This window comes from Tursiops truncatus, chromosome 3 (genome assembly GCF_011762595.2).
Source record: "Tursiops truncatus isolate mTurTru1 chromosome 3, mTurTru1.mat.Y, whole genome shotgun sequence".
NCBI lineage: Eukaryota > Metazoa > Chordata > Mammalia > Artiodactyla > Delphinidae > Tursiops > Tursiops truncatus.
In genome coordinates this window covers 56,235,941-56,252,015 of record NC_047036.1, presented here as the reverse complement: position 1 = coordinate 56,252,015, position 16,075 = coordinate 56,235,941, and the positions used below count along the sequence as shown (strand labels likewise).

At 40.9% G+C, this 16,075-nt stretch overlaps 1 protein-coding gene across 8 annotated transcripts in view; it reads left to right on the top strand.

Annotated features, from left to right (window-relative positions):
* MRPS27 (mitochondrial ribosomal protein S27) overlaps positions 1–16,075 on the top strand; it is a 126,586-nt gene that overhangs the window by 58,827 nt on the left and 51,684 nt on the right. For all 8 annotated transcript variants that reach the window (XR_012330722.1, XR_002175314.3, XR_002175312.3 and 5 more), the window contains exon 5: positions 15,049–15,163. Coding sequence is in view for 2 of the 8 variants with exons in the window: in XM_019929879.3 (XP_019785438.2) it covers positions 15,049–15,163 (115 nt within the window). In the remaining 6 variants the exon portion in view is untranslated. The remainder of the gene's footprint in view (positions 1–15,048; positions 15,164–16,075) is intronic.

The window sequence follows — 16,075 nt, the reverse complement described above, 5'->3', positions numbered from 1 at the left end:
AAAGATTTTGCACAAACTGATCCAGGAAGAGGAAGCTTTCCCTCAGTTTGATTTTTTTTTAAAAAAAGATCTAAATACTCAAAACAAGCAGGTTCTTTAGTATGTTGTACTCTTTTATAAGCATTCATTTCTAGAAATATATTGGGTTGGCCAAAGGGTTCATTCTTTTTTTTTTCTGTAAGATGGCTCTAGTAGCACTTAGCTGTCTTTAACTTCATTGGAAACAATTTTGTTAGATTGTATGTGACAGCTGTCATATCAGCATGCATTTAAAAAAAGACATCAAAATTGGTGAATTTTTGTGTAGCCATTTTACATTGAAGATGGAAGGAAAAAAGCAACATTGTCAGCCCATAATCCTTTATTATTTCAAGAAAGGTAAAAATGCAACTGAAACACAAAGATTTGTGCAGTGTGTGGAGAAGGTGCTGTGACTGATCAGACATGTCAAAAGTGGTTTGCGAAGTTTCGTGCTGGAGATCTCTCGCTGGATGATGCTCCTTGGGCGGGTGGGCCAGTTGGAGTTGATAGCGATCAAATCGAGACATTAGGGCTTCCCTGGTGGCGCAGTGGTTGAGAGTCCGCCTGCCGATGCAGGGTACACGGGTTCGTGCCCCGGCCCGGGAAGATCCCACATGCCTCGGAGCGGCTGGGTCCTTGAGCCATGGCTGCTGAGCCTGTGCGTCCGGAGCCTGTGCTCCGCAACGGGAGAGGCCACAACAGTGAGAGGCCCGCGTATCGCAAAACAAAAACAAAAACAAATCGAGACATTAATTGAGAACAGTCAACGTTATACCGCTCGGAAGATAGCCGACATGCTCAAAATAAACAACTCAAACGCTGAAAATCATTTGCACCAGCTTGGTTATGTGAATCGCTTTGATGTTCGGGTTCCACATAAGTTAAGTGGAAAAAAAACCTTCTTGACCATATTTCTGCATGCAATTCTGTACTTAAACATAATGAAAACATGTCAGTTTTAAAACAAATTGTGACGGGCGATGAAAAGTGGATGCTGTACAATAATGTGGAACGGAAGAGATGGTGGGGCAAGTGACATGAACCACCACCAATCACACCAAAGGCTGGTGGTCTTCATCCAAAGAAGGTGATGTTGTGTATATGGTGGGATTGGAAGGGAGTCCTCTATTATGAGCTCCTTCTGGAAAACCAAACGATTAATTCCAACAAGTACTGCTCCCAATTAGACCAGCTGAAAGCGGCACTCAACAAAAAGCATCTACAGAAACAGAAAACAGAAAACGCGTAGTGAACAGAAAATGCATAATCTTCCATCTGGATACAAGACCACATGTTTCTTTGATGACCAGGCAGAAACTGTTACAGCTTGGCTGGGAAGTTCTGATTGATCCGCGGTATTCACCAGACATTGCACCTTCGAATTTCCATTTATTTTGGTCTTTACAAAATTCTCTTAATGGAAAAAATTTCAATTCCCTGGAAGACTGTGAAAGGCATCTGTTCTTAAAAAGTTTTGGGAAAATGGAATTATGAAGTTGCCTGAAAAAATGGCAGAAGGTAGTGGAACAAAAGGGTGAATATGGTTGTTAAATAAAGTTCTTGGTGAAAATGAAAAATGTGTTTTTAATTATTACTTAAAAACTGAAGGCACTTTTTGGCCAACCAAATACTTCAGGTATTGCTAATAAATTAGACTTTCCTAAGGTTGCATGGGATTATGGAAAAATCCTAGAAATGATCAAATTCTGTGGTCACTATAGCAACAGCTTATCCTGTCTTTCTCTCCTTTTTGGAGCCTATCTTAACACAGACACAAGTTAATAGTGGTTAGTTATACGTATCCACACTTTTTCTTTTCAACATGAGAAAAACTATTGTGTTTTTCGTAGATATCCCATTGACTCGGTGGCCCTTTACTGTCATGTGGCTGTCGTCAGCTGCCTTGTCCAAGTTGTCTGAAGGGGCTGATGGCACCATTGGGTTGGGGGCAGGAATGGGAGCTTTCAGCCTTATGCTCTTTCTTGGGTGCCCAATGGTAGAAAAGTGATGGAAAAGAGGGTTCTTGGCTGCTTGTGGGGTGGGAGCAGGCAAAGGTTGCAGGTTGGGCAGTGGTTTGTTTAGTGGCAAATGGGTTGCCTTGTTGCTCTTTTCCTTACTTGCTAGGCTTAGATGGGTGGCATGTCCTATGTAGATACTCTTTCCTTCCTCTGAGATTCTACCCCACACACAGATCTGAGCCATAAGCGTACTTGGCAGCTCTCTTCGGAGTGGTTTGGTGTATCTTCAGTAGGTGTCTGTACTCCTTAGTTGTTGGCTCCAGCCACAGGCTGCTGGGCACTGAGTGGACAGAGGACTCAAAGCATAAACTCTACTGTGCTGTAACCCTGCGTCGCCAAGCTTGTGAAAACCGGTCCAAGGGCCCAAGAGCAGTAATGGGTAAATTAACTCCTCGTTAGGTCACCTCCCAACTCCCTTCTTTGGGAGAAGGGAGCCTGAACCTTTTCCTCTGATAAATAAAATCAGAAACCCTGCTACCAGTCATCAGACTGACTGGCACACCCTGTACTGGCTGGCTTTGAGCCTTTGGGATTGTGAAAAGCCTCTCTGTTCTCTCCTCTGGTTCACCTTCCAGCGCCTCCTTTGAAACCGCCTCTAGAGGAGTGAGGGGTAGGGGACTCTTCGCTTTCTTACTGAGACCGTCCTTCCCCTTCTCTTCCATCCCTGTTGGCTAGTGGCAGTCAGGTGTTTGCTGCACAGGTGCCCAGCACCGTGCAAGTCACATCCTTTGTGGAGAAAAGTAGTCCTAAGAGCTCACATTTAACTCAGCGGCCCTCAGCATGTGGTTGCCGTCAGCCACCCTGTCCAGGTTGCCTGCAAGCGCCGTTGCAGCCATTGCACTGAGCACATCACATGTCTTCTCTCTCCAGCCTGAATTTCAATCCAGGGGTGTACAACACAAATGGGAACAACTTTTACCCACATTCTACAAATTAGGATCCTGAGGTTTTAGAGTCGGTTTCCTGGGGATATAACACAGAAGTGAGGTCCATCTGCTGCCAGATCTTGTCTCTACTTCTCTACTACCAAAAGCAGTTCTGCCCCAGGCCTTAGCCTCAGGAAGGACACACTTGAGGCAGCGAGTAAGCAGTACCAGACAGAATGCCATCAAGTGCTACATCACGTAGGCCGTAACAATAATGTTTCTTGTTTGTGTGCATATTTCTACTCTGCTTGGTTCCAAGAAGGATTAAAAGTTGTCAAAATACTTAACCCAGTTCTCCTTTGATTTTCATAGTAACCCAGTGATAAAGGCATTATCACCTTTATTTTACAGGTGACAAAACTGATTCTCAGGTGGGTTTAACCAGTCAGTAAGTGAGTCAGGGCTGGGCTCCAGTCAGATGCAGAGCAGCAATCACCTTGTCAGGGATGTTCATTGTCAGGGTGACAATGCTGATTAGTTTCCACAGGAAAAGTAGCATCCTAGCCTCCCTCATCTCTCAGGTAGCAGAAATTTTGTTGTTTCTGTCCCTACCCTTCTACCCCTGGAGAAGCACACATTACTATGGTTTGGCTCAGTTCTCTATCAGACAGGCCCTTGAATACAGAGTTAAAAGGCATATGTACCCTAAAGTACTCAACACAGGACACATCCCTAGGTAATAAAGGTATAAAAACATGCCTGAGAGTGATGGCCACCAACTTTCCTCCTCTGGAAGTGAGAGGAGGAAGGTACAACTTTATATCTGTAATATTTTGTCTTTAAAATATATTCAAAGAAAACAAAAAAGATTATTGGGAAGAGGAGAGAAACATTGAATTTACTTTTCTACTGAGAGCTGATTCTTAGAAAATTGAGTACCAGAGTGTTATGAAATAATCAGTGTTGTATAAATGAGGAATTGTATTATAATCCTTCTGAATTACCCTTCTATGCTTGTTTTAGGTGCTCACAAAATACTTGGTTTTTGATAATCTCAATCGAACCTCATTGAAGGCAAGAAGTATATTTGCTTATCTTTGTCACTTAGTGTCCAGCAGAATATCCTGATTCATAGTAGGCTGATGAATGATCACATGCAGAAGAGAGCAGCTTTGTCCTCACCACATGCTCCATTCTGTTGGAATAAGTGATTCCATATAGGTACAGTAGCAGAACTATTCTCTCTAGTTTAACATTCAACTTTTCCTTAATTGTTCTCTGTTTAAAAAAAAAAAAATTTTTTTTTTAACTAGCTCCCTTGCTTTTTTGCCTAAAGTTAGTGAAGGAAAAATTGTGCCTGTTCACTGAAGGCTGCATGCATTGTAGGAGCCGGGTACACGTGGATAGCCTACAGCTACTGCAGGTGAAATTGCACTTGATGTGTATTCATAAAGGACGGGCTCCCACTCCTTCCAGCTCACTGTAATTGTTCAGCAGATGAGCTAATGGCATTTAGGAAGCTAGGGAAGCAAAGGTATTTTCATAGCTTGTTTCTCTCTCCTCTCCCACAAAACATGGCCACGATCTGACACACGATCAAAGGACGCAGCCCTTTTTAGGATGCAGGAGATGCTTCCCTGTGTCTGTGGCTCACAATGGCAAACAATAGAGACTTCTGCGATGATATTTTGCCTCCCTGGTGTTCAAACTTCTTCAGTTAAGCCTGTCTGGAATCTATTTAAATGTTATCCATCAAAGCTTTTCTTTTTTTTTTTTTAATAAAAGGGGGAGTGAACGTGGAACCAGAGGAAAGACTGTATCTTTGCCAAGATGCTCTCTCCTCTCCTTGTGACTCATCCTTAGAAAAGCAGAGGGACTTTGGAAAGCTGCCTGCAGTCACACTGAGACAGCTCTCCTGGCACTTTCAGACATTTTAAAAATTTTCTTAAGCAATAAAAGATGTTTTTCAAATTGTTCATTCCCTCCTTCTGGGCCAGCCTAACAGCTTTTGTTTAGCTGTAGCATGGTGGTTGTATGGAAGTCTTGCCAGCTAGAACAGACGAACCCAGGCCTTTGTTTTTGGAGTATTACTAAGGAATCAGCTCTTCCCTGTTTAAAATTGGTAATCATTCTTTCTTAAATGATTGTTATCATGTTGCATTTGGTCATTCTTAAGAATTTTCTTAGTATATTGTGATGTACAATTTCAAATATTCAGCTATTAAAAAGTTTGGTTTTAGGGCTTCCCTGGTGGCGCAGTGGTTGAGAGTCCGCCTGCTGATGCAGGGGACACGGGTTCGTGCCCCGGTTTGGGAGGATCCCACGTGCCGCGGAGCGCCTGGGCCCGTGAGCCATGGCCGCTGCGCCTGCGCGTCCGGAGACTGTGCTCCGCAACGGGAGAGGCCACAACAGTGAGAGGCCCGCGTACCGCAAAAAAAAAAAAAAAGTTTGGTTTTAGTGTGGGGGTGCTAGTTTGAGCTAAATAGAGGAGCTGCTTATTAAATGTAGGCAGTCTGGTTTTTACCATTTGGCAGCACAGGAAAGAAAAGACATCTTAATTCTCTTACCTTCATATATAAATAAGGATGTTTTAGTAATTGGTAAATTAAAGCTTGCAGAAAACCAGTTAGACTAACAAATCTAATCGTCAGTTTTCAAATTTCTTTCCCTTTTAGCTACAAAAAATGATTATGTCCTTTTATGGTTCCAGAAACTGGCAAGTAATTTCTTAATATCCCTGTGGCCACTCCCATATCACTCCCCCAGTTTTGAAGGATTCAACCATCTCTGCTTTAAGAATTGCCACTTAACAGGGGTTTGATACCAAAAATAAGTAAGTTATGGTGGTGAACTATTTGGATGTTTATGCCTGCTTAGCAATAATTTAAGGAGTGAAAGAAAGTAGCAACATACAGAAACAATTTGTGTTTTATAGGAAAGTTACTTTGGATGGCTGACTCTTAGATATAAATTGAATACAATGAAGTATTCATTTGAGTAGAAAATCCTTTACTTAGGGAGGGATCAGTTGCTGAAATTTTTATTATCTTGCAAAACTTGATCTCCAATTAAAATCTACTTTTAAGGACCTTGAATTTAATTTAGTGATTGTATCATTTCATCTTGAAATTTTAGATGCCAGTTTGTGAGGTCTGCTGTCCCCATAATAGTCTATGTAGACTGCCCAAGCTGGGTGAAATGATATTCACCTGACTGGGGAATGAGGCTAGTGGAATAGAGTAGAATCAGATGTGGACTGAATGGTAGCTTTTGTCTTTGAGCCTCTGTTCTCTTATTTGTATCACTGCCATTTTTCTAGTTTAACAGAGGTGTGTAAATGTATGATGTTTTAATGAATGGATTAGGCTTATTATTCTTCAGTCATTAAACATGGGAGCTGGAAGGCGTTTCAGGGGTCTGGTCTAGTTGAGTTCCAGTGTATTTTGTTTGACCCATACAATATGGTTTCAAAAACAGTATAACTAGGCAGCTACTTTGCTCGATAATAATACAAGTAGCTTTGTACCTATTGTCTTACACGATTCTTCATGCTTTTTTTTTTTTTTTTTTTGCGGTATGCGGGCCTCTCACTGTTGTGGCCTCTCCCGTTGCGGAGCACAGGTTCCGGACGCGCAGGCCCAGCGGCCATGGCTCACAGGCCCAGCCGCTCTGCGGCATGTGGGATCCTCCCAGACCGGGGCATGAACCCGCGTCCCCTGCATCAGCAGGCGGACTCTCAACCACTGCGCCACCAGGGAAGCCCCCTCTTCATGCATTTATATTAACTGACTGGCCCCTGCAGACATTTGAGTGTATGATCTAGATAATCCTACCTTTTCATTCTACAGTTGTAGGAACTGAAACCCCAAGGATCGAGTGACTACAATGTCAAATGGCTAATTCAGGGCAATTCCAAAACTGTTTCACCGCCTGAGTTTTTTTTTCTTTGTTTGTTTCTTTGTTTTTAGTAGGTTAGAGATCTTTGTCAAACTGCAGAGGTGTTTCTTAAAGATGTCTTACAAATAAAAGAATTGAAAGGCAGTAGTGGAATAGTAAGAGTAAACAGTCTAGTTTATAGTTTAGGTCCTGGAGTTATCTTGCTTATCTTGGATAAATCATTTCATCTCATTGGACACCAAGATTCCTCATCCATAAAGTAAAGGAATTAGACTAGACCATTTCACATCACCCAGTACAGGGCTTGGTAAGTAGTGACTTCTCAATAAATAGTTTAATGAACAGTGGTTATTGAAGGCCCCTACCAGCACTAAACTATAGATTCTCTAATTCTATATGAACTTTTCTTCCTTCCCCATCCCCAATTTACTTGGCCTAGATGGCTTTCAGAGTCTCTTCCAATCTTGAGAGGAGTCTAAGATTTTTGATTTAGAACTTGTTAGGGGAGGTCTTTGAACCCATGTGCTCTATTGTCTATCCTCCTGTTTTTGGTTTCACTCTCCCATCAGCTTGTCTGTTCCCTGAACTCACTGCACTGCAGAATCCCTGTATCCTTTTATGTATGATGGGAAGGAGGCAGCAGGGGGCAGAAGTGAGGAGTAGGTGGCTTTCCAGAATGACCACATATTATTTCACATTCTCTGCCGTCTCTGATCTCCTCCTGCCTTGCACAAAAAAGGTAGCATTTCCTCCTGGCTTCGTCTGTTTATAGGCAGGATAATACTTCAAAACCAGAAGTGAATTATCGTTTCAAATATAAATAATATTCATGAGTTTCAACATACATTATTGGTATTTATACAGTCTTAGCAGGCCTAGGCACTATTGCCAAATCATCAGACACCTACTGTTGTAGGTCACGAAAAGATAGAAAACTTGTCCCCTGCCTTTTAAGAGCTTAAAGCCTTAATAATGAAGTCGGTAGAGTTACAGAAATAGAAACTAGCTATGAACTTGGGTTGTATAACTGGAAGTAAATCCAATCTTACCTTTTGCTGTAAACAGAATCCTTTGAGGTTCAACTTTTCCATGTGTTAGAGAATCAAAATGTTTAAAACACTGTGATGCTTTTCTTCTTTATTTAAAAAAAAAGATCTGATTCTTAAGAAATCCAGATTAGTGCTGAGCTTCTCTTCCATCAAAAATACCCCAAAAGAGATCCATAATCTCACACACAAAAACACATATAAATCCGCTCAATACCAGCTTAACTCTTCCGTGCTTTTATGCTGGTGTGCTTCGTCCCCTGGGCCAGTCCTCTGCCTGCTCATTTCTTTTGTGGCAGACTTAATCCCGACAACTTCACTAAGGCTAGAATACTCCAGAAATCCGAAATGCTATTCCTTTGTCCTCCTCCTTTTTCTTTCACGCCTCCCCCTTCCTCAGAACTCTTCAGATATATAGCCTACCCCTGGTTAATTAATATATGTGATTTTCCTGCCTTAGTCATCGTATTATTTATGATTTTGCAGAAATTATGTCTGAAGTTCCTAGCCAAAACTTTAGAAGACATCAGGAAATGTTGGCGTCTTTTTAAAACTGGCTCATTTATGGCTCATAGATTTCCTACTGAAAACCAAAAATATTTCCCTTATCTTTGCCCGACCCAAGCCAGTTCCCACAACTCTACGTGTTTTTATAAATAGGACTGGTTCCAAAATCCAGTTTTTCTCAGCTTCCAGCTGTCCTGAGCTGAAGGCCCTCTTCCTTTAGCCTCACCTTGCCCTCCACCATCTCTCAGGCATGAAGCTAACCTGTGTATCCACCTTGCAAGTGGCTGGAGAAGCCTCACCAGGCACTTCTGGGTGCAGTTTCACTGACAGATCAGTTGTTGACTACAAAGACAGACGTTTTATGCTTTTAGGACCATCGCCAGGAGGGCACCTCAGCAATCACTGTAAATACTTTTTTCTTCTCCAGTTCTCCCCACAAATAATCCTTCCCTGTTATCCACATGCATCACCTTTTGGAGGCTGACAAAAATAGTAGGCTTCAGACAAAGAACAATTGGCTTCATCTGACTGGGGAGGAGCAGCAGAGCATAGAGTCAGTCTATAGGTTTTTTTCTTTCTGTATCTGAAGGGAGAGATGTCATCTTTAAGATTGTTTGAAACTAGAGGAAACTGGGTAGACCAGCAGGGTTAGACTACAGACCATCTGGCACAGGGTAGCTACTTAGTAAGTATTTTCTTAGTGAATGAAAAATGTGTCCCCTATATTGAGAGATGTTATCTGGCTAAACAATAGCCAGATCAGAGAGAAGACAGAATAGTTTGGGGATATATGTCCTACTTGTCCTTGCTTGTTTTCTAGTCCATGAATGGATATGGAAAATAGAGTATTTCTCCTAGAGTAGTTTCTTGGATGTGAAATGTTATTTCATTATACCAGGTGAAATGCTGGTGACCTCATTTTTAAGCCCAGGGTATGACAAATTTAGACTTTGACTTTGATATCTAGCAAGTCCCTCTGTTTTCCATCTTCACTTTAAAATGTGTTATTATGCTGCATTTATTTAGCACTTCACATTTGTAAAATTCTATGCCTGTGTTATTCTCTACCAAAAAATCCACTTACTTGTTACCCTTATGAGAAGGCAAACAGGGATACCAAATGTCTCATGGCTGTGTATAGAACTCCGAGAAAACTACTTGTAAACTGGATTTTAATTTTTTCAAGTTCTGATTTGGAAATTGGCAGAATGTAAATTACAATTGAACTGAAATTATAGTTTTATTACCTTATTTGCTTTTCCTCTTATAAAATTAATAACTTAGGTTTAGAAAGAATCTCGAGGAGGTTATCTGTATAAAATTTGCTCAAATTAAGCAGCAAACCCTGGAGAGGTTGGTTCTAAAGGAGGCATTAGGAATTTTTAGGGTTGATAGAACTGTTCTTTTAGCTTGACTGTGGTGGTTACACAACTGGATGCATTTGTCAAAATTCACAGACAGATTCACTGAAGAGTGAATTTTACTGTTTGTGTATCTTTGTAAACCTGTTTTTTAAAAAAGAAAAAAGCATTAGAACTTGAAAATAAAAAAAAAAGACATTTTTATCTGCCTAAGAGGTAGATAATGAATTCATTGGAAATGTACAAGCCCAAACTTGGGCATTTGCAAGGGCAATGTTTTAAAAGGAGGGGATTCTTGCTCTTGGTGCGTCACTTAGTGCACACGCAGGACATATTTGTTGAAAAGTTAAAATTACCTTGGGCTTCCCTGGTGGCGCAGTGGTTAAGTATCTGCCTGCCAACGCAGGGGACATGGGTTCTAGCCCTGGTCCGGGAAGATCCCACATGCCGCGGAGCAACTAAGCCCGTGCGCCGCAACTACTGAGCCTGTGCTCTAGAGCCCGTGCTCCGGCAACAAGAGAAGCCACCGCAATGAGAAGCCCACGCACCCCAATGAAGAGTAGCCCCAGCTCACCACAACTAGAGAAAGCCCGTGCACAGCAACGAAGACCCAACGCAGCCAATCAATCAATAAAATAAATAAAAATTTTTAAAAGGTTAAAATGACCTGAATTTCCCCTATAAAAGTAAGAATCTGGGATCTCAAGCAAGAAAGTGGTTTTAATCTAGAATACTGATGTCTTTATTATCAGTTCCTATATTAGACTCCTATATTAGCCCCCTTTTTCAAACACTTGACAAAGATATAATAGTCATTAGAAAATTATTGCATCAGAACTTGGTTTTATTTGTGGTAGTTGGGGGCAACTAATAATTGATGAAAGCAGAATTTCCAGCAGGATGTGAAAGAAAGTAATTATCCTTGTAGAATAAGAAAGTGCGTAGCCATGACTGAATCAGATTCTGGTTTGAATAATCACATGATACCCTCTTGCTCTTTGGGTTTAGTTCAGGGAAGCGCTCAAACCTTTCAATAGGTGCCCACTTTGCTTCATTGATAAGGCTCCCCATCCGCGCTACAGACTTTGAAGCCAGCTGTGTTTTCTTCTTGGCACTCTTCCAGTCCTCCTTTTACCCCAGCCCCTCACCCATCTCCATGTCTGCCCAGCTCGGGGCCTGAGGTTTCCATCTGTAAAGCCTGTTGCTACAGGATACAGAATTCACTCGGGAGGAGGGGAAAGCTGCGTGTGTGTGTTTAAGGATGGTGGCTCTCATAATCAGATAAATGTTGTGGAAAGCTTGCTCATTCATATGGAAGAGCCAGCGCTGCAGCTAAATGGTGGAGCCGCTGAGCTCCAGGCTCTGGCATCTGTGCGTTAGTCCTGCTCAGTCAGGAGCGCTTTTATTTGTGATACAGAAATAGCTGAGGAGCATCACCACTTTTGCCTTCAACAATAACCTTTGGTTGAACCCATGGAAAAAAGGCTGTATCGCTTTTTTTTTTTTTTTAATGCAATGATGAAATTGGTCACAAATAGGAAATCTCATGTGACTTCTACACACAATGAGGTACCTCCTATGCAATCATAGTAAGTCTCTGGTGTTTTACTTTTCACTCTTGACTTCCTTTATATAACTGCTCTTCCCTTCTAAGATATCTCGAAGGTATCAAAGACTTTTTCCCCATGTCATGCATCCTGTGATTCTGCTCTCCTTCCTTCCTGGTGACATCAGTCTTGAATGAACAGTAGTGCTGGTGAATGCCCTGAAAAGCCTGGAATGTAACCTGATTTTTGAGGAGAGGAAGCTTCTCAGTTCCCGCCATTTGACTTGCCTGGGCAAGTTCTGTCTTGCACTATGGACAGTGTTATCTTCAGCCATAGGATACCAGCTTTGGGAACTAGTAAAGCCGGAGCTTAAGAACACACTTCATTCTCTCCTTCTCCTTCTTGTGCCCCTCCTTCCTTCCAAGAAAACACTCATGTCCTTAGGATTGTTGTCAAGTTTGCTTCTGTTTTATAAGCGGGAAGCTCAGAATGTCTCTTGCCTTCATGAGCACAAGCATTGTTGGGGTTATTTGGGTTGCATTTGTTTATCTTTTCCACACTCACACGGTTTGCGTAGCTTGGCAGCCTGCTGGCCTGGACAATAATAAAGCTTCTGTCGAGGTGAGCAAACAGCTGATGGCATAGGGCACAGAGGGGACTCCTACAGTAGCTGCCTGTAATCTGCTGGGCTGGTGGTCAGAGTAGGCAAGAACAAAAGCCAGTCTGTTTGCAGGCAATTTGGAAAATCAATGTGTTAGTTGTGTTCTTGTCTCTTTGCTTTTCTCTTGGCTAAAAGGGAGAATGCTGGTCCAGCAGTTTGCAGAATCTTTCCAGGCAAGTACCCATTCCAGAGACTTACCTGCCTGTCATATTTCCACTGGCTGTTCTGAAAAGGGCCCGAGTTTTTCTGTCTGAACTGCTTAAAAAGCCACTGACAGAGAATTCTTAATCTCAACATCCAAAGTTGGACCCTACCATTCCAATGTTTTGAGTGGTTTATATTCTAGATAGTTACTCACATAAGTTGTGTGCTAATTTTTTTTTAATGCTAATGAGGGCTTCAAAAGGAGTTTATTTGTTGCCTGGCTAGGAAATACAAGAATTGCACTTTGAGCAACATATTTCATAATATATGTGTGTTTGCCTCTTATTCCTAAATTGATTTAATATTGTCACTTAGTTGAAAATGTCCTAGTCATGGTTGTGTATCTGGATTATTAGGTCTTACAGAGCAGAGATCACACCAAGTAGCCCTGTTCCAGGATGGGAGAGAGAGTGAACTTAGTAAAGACCCATGTGAGTCTGTTGACACATCATTCAAAGGACAGCCGTGCAGATGATTATATTAGTTGTGTGAAGTCTTGAGTTACTTTTCCCTTTAAGCTTCTAAGAAATAAAAGGTGATAAGGAAAGATTTGAGAAGAAAAGACTTTTCTGTTCATCCGTGTGTTAGCAAATGGCTTTAAACAAATTTTCATTTGTGCTTTGAAGGTCTATAGATCCTATCCATCTTTGTTCCTCTTTTTCAAAGCCTAAAAATGGTCTGCTGATTGTGAGTAAGAGAAAAGGGTGTTTGGTTGGATGTGGTCATGGTGCTCTTATTTTAAAGTCCATCAAAAAGAAAAGTAATAACTTTAATGGTCATTGGAGACATCCTAAAGCAGAAGATAAGATTTAAATAATCGTGGGTAAAGGAGATAATTGACATTTTTTTGTTTTGTTTTGTTTGTTTGTTTTCAAAGGAAAAATAGACTAAACCTAAAAGCCACTACTACCAAAAATACCTCTAGCATCTAGTAGTGCCCTCTGCATTTTTAGTGTTTATCATGCCCCCCGCCCCCGTGTTATTGTTAAACTGGTTTATATACCTTACTTTTGTAATGAGATTATAAATACCCCAAACAGGGAATTTACAATTCTATAATATACCATAGAAGTTAACATAATGATCAATACATTATTGCATTTAATACGTGCTGATTTTTAAAGCTCTTTTTTTTATTTGTCAACAACCTATTGTGGGCCACAAATTGTGTCAGGCACTGAGGAATCAGTGTGGAGCAAGGCAGTCACTGCCCCTACTTTCTGCCCAGGGAGCCTACAGGCTAGCGAGAAAACATCACCATCTTTAGGCAGTACACCTGGTATTTCACTTGACTTTTTTTTTTTTTAAATAGAATTAGCTGTTAATTGGCCATTACACTTCAAATCTCAGATTTTTCAGAGTAACAAGGAGTGACGCTCAGGTTGCTCAACTGTTGACTTTAAAATGTGAGGGAAAGCATGAAATACTAAAAGATATAGTTTGTTTCATTTCTATGCAGAGGATCTCATTAGACCTACTATCTAGGGCACTTATACAATGGCTTTCTCTGGCTAGGTCACTCTCATCTTAAACATAATTTGACATATTTCTATCCTTCTCCTTTTATCAAAAGGGGTTAATTCTGTAAAGAAAGAGTGAGAGAGACATTTTCCAGCCAAATCTAAGGCAGTCAAAAAACTGGACAGAGCTAGATGACTTTAAATCCATAAAACATCTTCAGATCTTATTTTTATCAAATCTCTCACCAGATCACTAATAAATAGCCTAAATTAAATACTACTTCTCACTTGCTCTCTTTTTCTCAGCTTTTACTTTGGCAGAGAACCTGTTCAGCAGGAAACTATCCCAATGCCAGATGGCAGGAAATAGCAGGTGGCAGATTGAATAACCAGCCTTTGAAAAACACCAGTATTAGCCTCTAGCCCCAATTCTCAAATATGGCACAAAATTCTTTCACTTTAAGTTTTTGTCTTGCCTTTTGTTTTTAAGAAAACTGTTTGAATTTTGTGGGGTCCAGGGATTGACTTGCTTCCTCAGTGGTCAAAGTGGGGACTTCAGCTGACACGAGATGATGTTTGAGGAACCGTCCCGATCAAAGCAGATGAACAGAGGCGGCCTCACACACTCACACCTCTCACCTGAGTGAGAGGTCTCCCCTCTCACTCAGCCTTGTGGCACAGACCCCCAAGAGCAAGGAGAAGCTGCTCCAACCAGTGTGTGCCAACTCAAGGCAAGAGTAGCATTTGAATTCCTTTCCAAGTTCCATTCTTTTGTCGGAATACTGGTACTATTATACACCTCAGCTTGGACTGCTTAGGCCTTTTAAAACCATGTGGAGAACAGTAGGAAGCAAGAGGAGATAGACCGAAGCACTGGAATAGGGCTGTGAGAAAGCGTGATCACGGATCCTGGAGGGCCTGAATGCTAAATTTTGCTCAAAATTTTTTTTTTTCTTTTTGTTTTCTTTCAGTTCACTGAAGAGTGTCCTAATGTCTCCTAAGTGCCACAAGAAATAGCAATATAACTCAAAGCTGATTCTCCTCTAGAATTGTTATGCTATCTTAGTTTTCATTTTTGCTTCATCTGTTTTATTTTAAACTTCTAAAGTATAAGCTTCCACATGTCTTCTAATGAAATGTGTACTTATGTAACACCATGGTTAGTAGAGCATATTCCTGAAATCATTTTTGTAAATCTTACGTTAAAACAACGTATTGCATTGGGGGTATAAATAAGGAACAAAATTTTTATACTTTTTGTTTATTATTATTTTGCCTTCTTTTTCCCATTTCAGACTTTATAGTGAATGAGTTTTACCCTCAAGCTTTTAGCAACTGTTGGTCTTTATGACTTTTATGATCACATTGACTGCACATCAGGACCTGCTGATGGAAGAGGGATTTTGGCATTGACATTTAAGAGTTAACCCCAGTTTTCTCTCTTCTTATACTTTATTTAGATTTCGACACAGCCCCAACTGCTGGTACCTGAGAGATTGGACTATCCACACCTGGATTAGGCAGTGTCTAAAATATGGTGCAGAAGACAAGGCCTTATATACCCTTGTAAATAAGGTGAGTGGTTTCCTGGCATTTGCAGCTTATTCTCCTGAGTTTAGGTGATTTGGTGTTTGTACCATTACAGAACAGCAGAGAATAGTACAAGAAGTAACTTTTAAATTTATTTGCCCTCAGAAAATCTTTTTAGAATGGAGCTGGTATAAATTAACCAGCCCATTAACAATAAACATTCCGGTAGCTGTGGCTGTTCCAAGCACAGTGACTTAAAAATGGAGTGGTAAAAGCAAAAGGTAATCTAATCACAAGAACTTTGTCGGTGGTCATTTCATTCTTGATCCCTAAGTCTTGGATTTTTTGCCTAGTTCCCTTTGGTGAAATTTAGAGAAAAAGACGTGACCATTTTGCTGGAGTGTGATCTCCAGAGCATTCAGATCATCTTACACATTTTTAAGAAGACAGACTTCCTAGGTTATTCAAAACATGTCTTCCTAAGTCCCTGAGTCCTCCCCTCAAGCCCCAGAGCCCCTATGATTAGGGTCTTTCTGCATGTTATACTCTATCCAAGGGTTGAGTCTTCATTCCCTTCATAGTATGAAATAAGTACAAAATAAGCAAAAGTTTAGAATGTTATTATTGTGAGTCTCAAGCTACAATCCTAGCTTGACCCTTAACAAGACTTTAACAGTATTTCTGTGGAAATGTATTATTTCTGTAGTGTCACTGGACCTTCTGTGGCAGACCTCAAAAAGAAATACTAATTTTGGTTTTGGGAGTTCTGATTCCCATGACTTGGGCCTAATTTAACTTATACATTTCAGATCGTTTGTGTGTGAGATGTTGTATTGGGTATGGCATTGTCCCAAAAAAGGAGCAATGTCCTATCCTTTCCCTCGGAAAGCTTATAATTTAATAAAGTAGATAAGCAGGTTCACTGATAAATCTAATATTAGGCCCCAGGGGAAGGAA